Consider the following 9,583-nt stretch of genomic DNA (forward strand, 5'->3'; position numbering starts at 1 on the left):
TTAATAAAATAAAATATGACATTTAATACATAATCATTTCACTTTTCCTCTTATAACCATCAAATTAACTATATAAAAAAAGAAAATCAACTTTCTAAGCCTTCGTTTGGGAAGTGGGTTGACTTTTTGGTTTTTTGATTTTTTTGACTATTTTAGCCTGGGCTTAAAAGCTTGGTTTGGGAAGGATTTTTTGGCTTTTTGGCTTTTTTGAGTTTTTTTTTGTGAGAAAAGAATGTAATGATTATGGGTTGGATGTGATGTTTTGTTTGTTATGGCTAAAATAGCCTATTTTGTTTTTTATGGCTAAAATAGCCAAAAAAGCCTGCAAACCCACTTGCCAAACACAGGCTAAACGTAAATTTTTTAATCAAGTTAAAAAAACTAAAAAATCAAATAGTCAACTAAAACAATCAAGCCATAAAATTTTACATGGCTTCAAATCATTTCGGGTTAGTTTGGCATAACCTAAAAAAGTTAAAAAGTCATTATTCTATTTAAGTCACATCATCTTATTTAAATCACATCACCTCTCTAACACATCACATCAAATCTAACCAAAACTTAACCCATATAAGCCAATAAATTAAAAAGTACACTTTTTAGAACATCCCAAACCGACTCTTCATCTCTATATTTTAGGTCAAGATTCTAAATCGGACGGCCGAGAGACCACGTTATACCATGAGGGCATAATACAACCGCAACCACTTGATCTCTTCTCCCACAAATATCCACAAGATTATACATACACACCCTTGTATCTATACATGCATATAAATAAGAGGCCTAGGGTTCTTTACTTCCAAGAAACGCAAGAATCCCCTTTTGTGCCTCTCTCCTGATCTGACTCTTGACTTCTCTCTGTTCCTCTGGTACCTAATTCACCTATCGATTCATTCGCTTTTTGTTCCTCTTCTTACATTCCTGTTCTAACTAACTTGTTATTTTTAGAAATATTTTCATTGATTCATGATCGTTACTCTTCATCTGTTTTTTTGTTTTTCTTGTTCTTGTTGTGATTAGATCTATATTTGTCATTTGTTTCTGATCTATGTGTTGGCTTCAGATCTATTACGTTGTTTTTAATTATGGTTTGTTTTCTTTGTTGGGTTGTTGTGATTTCACGATGATAGCTATTGCAGATTCATGATAAAGAAACAGGGATTTAATATGGTCTGATAAAATTAGAGAATTTGATCCGAACGACTTTTGGTTATATTATGATTATTATCGCAGTTGACTTGTGGGTCTGTTTATATTGTGATTTCTTGGTTGAAAATTGAATTTGGGTGAGTGAGGAATCATTTTAATTTTTTTGATGCTATTTTTTAGTTTATTGATGTGTATCACAGTGATAAATTTGGGATTTATGGAGTTTGTCAGGCAATATTAGTAATTTATAATCTGCAGGATATTTGATAAAATTTTGAGAGGAATGAGAGGTGAAAGAGATTAAGTTTCGTACGGCTCTTCCGTAAAGGTGGAATTTACAGACCGCCAATGAAAATGTACCACATCAGCTAAAATGTACCACATCAGCTAAAAACATATCCTTTCTTCTCTAATTTCTTCCAGCAACAACCAATGACCAGAACACCTCTGCGCCTGCCCTTTTTGTCAGAAACCAATGCGACATCTCTCCAGCCATCACCACTGATTGCCACCATCCCCTTTGTTCCCGTCCCTCCAACCTCCATCTCTCCCGTAGAAATAGTCGTAGCCGCCATCACCACCACCACAGACTACATGTAAATCAAATTCTTCAACAAAAAAAGAACAATTTCCCACAAAATTTTTCAGAATTTTGAGTTAATGGCGGTTGTTGCTTTGGAGAGGAATTTTAAATTGTGACTATTTTGCAGAAGAAATAAAAACAATAGTGTCTAATGGCATCATAGTTCCTCTTTAAATTGAAGGGTTCAATGAAAATAAACAAAACAAGATCTTTCTTTTGATTGATTTTGTACAACTTGAGCGCTTGAATAATTGTTCTTGTTTCCCAAAGCAGGATTTTCCTATATACAACAATTGGGTGGTAGGGGAGGAAGGGAAGCGGTGATGGTTGGTGGTGCCGATGGTCAGTGGTAGTGGCTGAAGGAGAGGGAGGGTAGGGACGGAGGCGGTGGTCAATGGTTGTGGCTCATGTCTCACAGAAAGGGTAGGCAATGGTGGTCTGGCCACCGTCGGCTGTTACGGGGGAAATTAGAGAAAAAAGGAGGAAGTGATCACGTGTTTATTAGCTGATGTTGTACATGTTTGTTGGCTGTATGTAAATTCTACATTTATGGGACAACTATATTAATCTCTATTGAGAAACCCAGGAGTAGGGCTGCATATGAATAGAGTTGTTTGTGAACAAGGTTGAGTTCGGCTTGGTAAGGGCTCTTTTGAACTCGGTTTGTCAAATTTTTATTGTGTTCAAACTTGAGCTCGTTAGAATCTTAATAAATAAGCCCAAACATATTGAAGTTCAACTCGTTAGTTGTTCGTTTAATATTTATTTAAATAATGTAAAAATATGTATAAAAAATAGGACGAATATGTTATTTATATATTTAAATAATGTAAATAATAGCTAACTATAGATAATACATTTATATAGTGGTGGTCGATATTATTATTTTGATAAGATATTGACTTTTCTTTTAGTATGTTTTATATATTGTATATATAATTGTATAATCAAAGTTTTAATTAGAACTTTAGTGTTGTACACAAGTATGTATTTATAATTTTTTTGGCTCGTTAAGGTTGGTGAACAGGCTCAAGTTCGAGTCAGGCCTGAGCCAACTCATCTCAAGCTTAGTTCGTTAAATTTTTATTGAGCTCGAGTTCAAATTCAAACTCGTGAAAATCTTAATACACAAGTCCAAACATACTAAAGTTCGGCTCAGCTCACCCCTACCCAGGAGGGTTTGCAAGGATATTGATTTCTGTCACTTAAGAGCATAGTAAAGTGCATAATTACACTAATGATTTGCAATTCTAGTAACAGTAATATGTTATGATATTTACTGATGTTCTTCAGGTATAAATTGGGAAGGGGGGACTTTGAATCTTACTGTAGGATGAAATCATTGGAATAAGAGTGAGGTTATGATATTATTAGGGGACTTTGAATCTTACTGTAGGATGAAATCATTGGAATGAGAGTGAGGTTATGATAGCATTCTGGTTTACATATTGCCCTAGACCCTGGTGTCTGCCCTTTTTTAGCAGAATCTAGTTAAGGGTATTCTGGGGATTGGATTGTTGAATTTGGTATAGAGCACTTAATATAGGGTTAGTTACAATTTACCCCTTTGTTGTTTAACCAGAAAACACATAACCTTCTTTGGGTTTAGGAGCTGACACATAATCCCCTTGGGGTCTAGGGCGAAATGCAAACATTGATGGACATCGCGATTTCTTTTTTTATTAAATTTAAAAATCAACCCATCTCTCTCTCTCTCTCTCTCTCTCTCTCTCTCTCTCTCTCTCTCTCTCTTAATTTATTTTAAAAAATCTAGGCCTGTGGGTCTTCAATTTTTACATGCCTAGTGTTGCATGAGTATTGTATAGCTGGTATCATACCACTTGAGAACCAAAGTAGAAATCTTCAACTTGAAGAATGTTGAAAGGGCAATAATATGCACACATTCACATGCATGCACGTCTGCGCGCACTCATGTACACTAGAAACAATGTGTTTGTAGGCTGCGCCTGAGCCATTTCTGAAGCATGCTTGATCATCATTTCTTTTTATTTTTTCCTTTTCATGTTCATATAGTGCCAAGCTCTTTTTCTTCTCATGTTAAAAAAAATCTATGGGTGTTGTTGATTTATAATGCTTTGTCTTTTGTTTGGTTAAGTTTTTAGAACCTATTTTTTTGAAAAATTTCCAAAAATTAGTTTGGTTAAAAAATGAAAAAAAAAAAACTCATTATTTAAACTCATTGGTGAAAAAAACTCATTATTTTCATATGGTTCACTTTTTTTTTAGGCAGCAATAATTTTTGGAAATTTTAAATATATTTTTCGTTGTTTATTTCTATTAAATTAGTTTTTACTTTTTCCAAAAAAATGAAAAAGAAATTAGATATTGAAAACTCAACCAAATAGAGCCATTGTAATTTAAATGATCATAAGTTCACCTTTAATTATATCCAACGGTTTGTATAAATTAAATTTTGGGGGGCAATATAAGGTCTTCATAGTGCATGAACCTATCCTGGAACCGTCAACAGGTTGTCATAATCCTTCATAAAAGAAACCTTTCTTTGTGATTATAAATCTATTTTAGAACAAAGGGTAAATTGTAATCAACCCTGAAATATAAACACACTCTATATCTAAAACAAGGGTGAGATTGTATATGTAAATGATATTGCGATAGAATGAAATGTTTTTACACATGGATTACGTTATAAACAAGTCTGAAGGAACACATAGACCTAATTATTCACTAGATGAAAACATGGGTGAATTGTAATCCACCCTTCAATATAACCACACTTTATCAACAACTGAATTGAAACAAGGGTGAGTTTATATATGTAAATGATATTGCAATAGAATGAAATGTGTTTACACATGGATTATGTTATAAACAAGTCTTAAGGAACACATAGACCTAATTATTCACTAGATGAAAACATGGGCTGATTTTCGATGCTGCAGAAGCACAGTGGTCTTGATATATTTCTATGGACATTCAACTTTTTTTGAATGTTCACCTATCGCTTCATTCAATACATTGATTATTTATTTGTTATTGTATAATATGTTTTAACTATATCCTCATCGTATCTGTTTGTTGATCTTCTTCCTCATATGATTTATTATTTTGGTGACATTCCTCATTATGGCAGATGTTGCTAAAAATAGTTCATTTCTAGGCTGATCATTTGTTATTCAATTTTTTTTTTTTTTTTTTTAAATTTCCCCAAGTTGAGCATAATCGGTTGCCTGTCTAGAAGTGATTTGTTGCCTGCACTTTTGATATGAACAAGTGTTTCCCTTTACCTTACACTAGTGCACTGATCAATCATTTATTACATGGTACTTCTTCATGTTCAATGTTTCTTTTCTTGCAAACAAAAAACAGTTGAAAAATGTCAGATGAAGTGGAGTATCGCTGTTTTGTTGGTGGCCTCTCATGGTCAACATCTGATAGAGATCTAAAAGATGCATTTGAAAAGTTCGGCCATCTTCTAGAGGCAAAGGTAATATCTGTTTGTGCTCATCAAAATTGTGTTTTACATTGTGGATTATGATATACTATGCAATTCATCTACCAATATCTTTTCCTTGTCTCTTTTTTTTTTTTTTTTTTTAAATCACTCTCTTTTGATTCTTTAGAAAATTTTTCACACATCAATTGTTTTGGTGGTATATTTGGCACTAGGGCCACTCGAGCAACTTTTCTCTGATTATGTGATGGGTTGTCATTTGAAAACGACATTTTGTCTCTACTTCTACCCTGTGGAGTGACGTTTCATTGGGATTTTTTATTTTATTTTGGCTTGAATTTTGTATTTTTTTCCCCTTTTCCTTACTTTTCTTTTTATTCTATAGTTTCGTAAAAACAAATTATGTCATATTTAAAGTTTTACTGTGTATATTTTATATATCCACATTTCTATGTTACATGGATTCTTTGAACTGCATGAAGTACCTTTCTTGAACACTATATTTGTAACATGATTAGTTGACATATGCCCAACAAGCTTGGTAATTTAAGAATACCATGCAACTTTATAAAACTTATGTAGTAATCAACTGCGTCTAGCTTAGTCGGCCAGAACCCTGCACCTTATGAGAAGGTCAAGCGTTTCAAGTCTTGCCATATTTGTAGAAATTACAATAGTGTGGAGAGTATATGTCTATGTATTCTGTTTTCTACTATGAAGTACGGACACGAACACGGACACAGACACACATACGGACACCGATACGGACACGGGACACGGCAATTTCTAAAAAATGGGGACACGGCAGGGGACACGGCAAATTTTTTAATTTTTTTTATAAATATTTTTATTTTAATATACATTAATTATTTTATTTATTTATTATATTTTTTAAATAATATGTTCCAATTAATTTTTTTTTATTTTATTTTATCTACATGTGTTTTTTTATTTATTTTATTAATATATATTATCTTATACATATATTATATATTATATATTATCTTATACATATATTATATGTTATATAATAACTATTAATATATATAGTATATTATCTTTGAGTAATGGTGGTCAACGAAACATTTCAGTCTGAGAGAGAGAGAGAGAGGGGTAGACGAAAGGGGGGAAAGAAGAGAGGCAAACGAAAGGGTTAAAAGAAGACGAGAGAGAGAAGAGGCGAGCCAGAGAAGAGAGAGAATAGAGACGCACCAGGTTAAGAAGTGATGGAAGATCAACTGGAGACAGAGATCGACTGGAGATGGAGATCGAGATAGATCGATCGATCGAGATGGAGATGAATAGGTTCGCATTTCTCTTCTCTCTTTTCTTCTTCTGATTTTGGATTTAGCTTTTCTTCTCCTCTTTCTTCGAATTAGGATTTTCTATTTTGTTCCCCTGCCGTGTCCTCTCGCTATGTGCCGCTGCGTCCCGCCGTGTCCCCGACGTGTCCCATACCAAAAAAATAAATTAATTAAAGGGACACGCCAAATGGCGTGTCCCGTACTTGTCCCTGTATCCGACACCGCCACGGCTTCCATTTTGGCGTGTCCATGCTTCATAGGTTTTCTATATACTTGGGAGTTAGATCAATCAAATGCATGTATCGATGCCCACACATGCTAAGAATGTGTAACATGTATATACATAATATGTATAAATTTATAAATGTGTGAAATTTTTTTTTTGATATAGTTGTTTTACAGTTTAATTTGTGTGCGCAAAAATAACCAAATATGTTGGAAGAAACCTACAAAAATGCCCGTTTTAAAATTATGTTTAATTTGCCACATATATTTGGATGACATGGTTAATACACCACTCTTGAAGTTATTTTTGATTGGTAGAAATAACATTACTTTATATTTTTAGAAATTGTAATATCGTATTTTTGTTCTTATACCATATTTGTTTCCATGCATTAAAAAGTGTGAGATAGTTTCAATGGAATGGGGTGTCGTTGAAGATGTTTTCCAGGTTATTATATATAGTAAATTATTTGAAAGCATCATTGAGATTATTATGCATGTAATGTTTTTTGTGGCATAGGTTGCTGTCGACAAGTTCTCTGGACGTTCTCGTGGATTTGGGTTTGTCACCTTTGATGAGAAGAAAACAATGGAAGAAGCCATTGAAGCAATGCATGGAATGGACTTAGATGGGCGGACTATTACTGTTGAGAAAGCTCAGCCTCACCAAGGATCTGGCAGAGATCATGACAGCGATCGCTCCCGGGACCGGGACCGGGACCGTGGTCGTGATCGTGATCGCAGCCGTGATTATGGAGGTGGTCGCGGATCTGGTGGTGGAGACTGCTTCAAGTGTGGGAAGCCAGGTCATTTTGCTAGGGAATGTCCCAGTGGAGGAGACAGAGGAGGTGGTAGGTATGGTGGTAGGGATGATAGGTATGGCGGTGGCGGTGGCGGTGGCGGTGGTGGAGGGCGTTATGGTCCTGATAGGAATGGAGATCGATTTGGGGGACGTAGTAGGGATTCTGGTGGTGGTGGGGGAGGTGACCGATATAGTCGTGACCGTTCTGGACCATATGACCGTCGGAGTTCAGGAGGTTTCCGATCTTGATGAAATGACTGCTTAAAATTGTGGTATGCAACATTCACAACATTCACTGAGCATTGCAAATGCTTGTGGGGTTTCTTTTTACTGATTGATCAATGTTCATGTTGTCTTGCAGCTGAAGAACTGGAGGAGCGACGGCTACTGGATGCAGGTGATGGAAGATTCTGTTTACTGGATGTGTTCACTTCTTGATGTTTGGGCTAGCAGAACTATGTAGTTGATCAACTTTTGAAAATGTGGATCTTGGCACCAATAACCTACTATTCTGTGTTCCTAAAATGTTCGATATCATGGTCTGATGGGTTCTTATGCATGCTTGACATGTTCGAATATGGTTTTACACTTTTGAATGCCATTATTGCTGCTGGATATCTACTTACTTGAATGGGCAAAATTACAAATGTCATTGTTGCTGCTGGGTGCATAATGAATTTCTTGAATTGGGAGTTGCATATCTGGAAGGTTTTTGATGTTAAACAGGTATAGGGGCCCAATGGTGAGGACTTTGCATGTTTGGTGATTATACAAAATATTTTGGGGTCCTTGATCAGATGACTACTTATTTTCAATGGGGGTAGAGACTTAGAAGCATAATCTCCTTTCCTGTTCTTCTAACAACGTTCTTAACAAATAAATGGGAGTTAACCGGGTAAATTATTTGCTTCCTATTTAATTGTTTTCAAATCTTATATAATACATAATGCTAATTGTCAATATTGTTAAACTTTGGCAGGCTATTTATGGTCTTTTTGGATACATGATTGGGTTCTTTGTTGCTAATTGGATGTGTTTATACATATTTAAAATGAGAGTTTTTTGGGCAGCAACAAGCCATCTGCAAGGTGCACTGTTGGAAGAGTTCCATACTTCTTAAACATGTGGCATGTTGTTTGGAAGCTCTTGAAGAGTTGAGCAACTGCTGTCCATTGTTTTGTTATGGTTCTCTGTTCCACATGGCTCTTTTTGGGAGAAGGTTCTTGTTGTTCTCCGCGTGTAATGCTATGGTTTTTATTGCTGAGATCCAGATGACTCGTGTTTCTGTCTGTCAGCTTCTTGTTCCTTTGTCGGCTTGTGGTTCCCATTAGATGTTCCCTTTCACCTCGATGATGGTCAATCTTTAAATTTTCTGTTGGGAGACGACTGCCTCTTTTGAGTCCTGAACTGTCTTTGAAGGAAAATGATTCTTGGGATGGTCTGTGTGTCTTTTTGTCTGTGGAGGAAGGTGCTTTTTCGTTTTCTTGGCCTTTTTGCTTTTAGCTGTAACACACTTTTGTTTAGGTCTTTCTTTCACTGATTCATGTCAGGGCTGAGCCTCATCATTTTTTACTCGTCTTTTTTCTTTTTGAAGTAAATCATAATATTCACTTCCTTTTTACTCCATGTTGTTTTTATGTTCACAACTTATTTAAGTATGCAATTAATATTGCCCATGTGTGCATAATATTCTTGATTTTGCATGATGGATGGATGCTTCGTAGGTGGTTAAGTTGTCTTGGTACTTACATTTGTTCTCAGAATGACACTAGCAATTTTCTTCTTTTCCTTTTTACTTGCTCTGGAATCAAAGGACGCATTATACTTGCACAATCTTATTGAGTTCTGGGATCCCATTTCTTGGAATTCAACTGTTTCAATATCTGATACGGGAAGTAAAATTGGTTTTTCTTTTCCGGTATTGTAATGGGTGCTCACTTCCATCTGTATAACTGTTGACTTCTAGTTTCTACTGTGGGTTAAGAATGTTGGGGATCATGATTTGTTTTGCCAATAATCTTCTGTTTCCTGATATGTGTAGGACTTTGAGATTTGCAATTTATTGTGTGATTGCATTTTTT

At 35.2% G+C, this 9,583-nt stretch overlaps 1 protein-coding gene across 1 annotated transcript; it reads left to right on the forward strand.

The window, feature by feature from the left end:
* Positions 1-723: 723 nt before the first annotated feature.
* On the forward strand, positions 724-8,127 carry ATRZ-1A (RNA-binding (RRM/RBD/RNP motifs) family protein with retrovirus zinc finger-like domain-containing protein). The gene is made up of 4 exons (XM_028198518.2): positions 724-872; positions 5,087-5,204; positions 7,221-7,774; positions 7,864-8,127. The coding sequence occupies exons 2-3, from the start codon at positions 5,094-5,096 to the stop codon at positions 7,749-7,751; spliced, it is 642 nt and encodes a 213-aa protein (XP_028054319.2). The 5' UTR covers positions 724-872; positions 5,087-5,093; the 3' UTR covers positions 7,752-7,774; positions 7,864-8,127.
* Positions 8,128-9,583: the final 1,456 nt, after the last annotated feature.

Source organism: Camellia sinensis, chromosome 2 (assembly GCF_055761805.1).
Source record: "Camellia sinensis isolate YWXY chromosome 2, ASM5576180v1, whole genome shotgun sequence".
NCBI classification, from domain to species: Eukaryota; Viridiplantae; Streptophyta; class Magnoliopsida; order Ericales; family Theaceae; genus Camellia; species Camellia sinensis.

Excerpts from the sequence above, each read along its gene's own strand:
- ATRZ-1A (XM_028198518.2), top strand. The coding sequence starts at position 5,094 with ATGTCAGATGAAGTGGAGTATCGCTGTTTTGTTGGTGGCCTCTCATGG. Across the intron at positions 5,205-7,220 it reads GCCATCTTCTAGAGGCAAAG|GTTGCTGTCGACAAGTTCTC; the intron begins GTAATATCTGTT and ends TTTGTGGCATAG.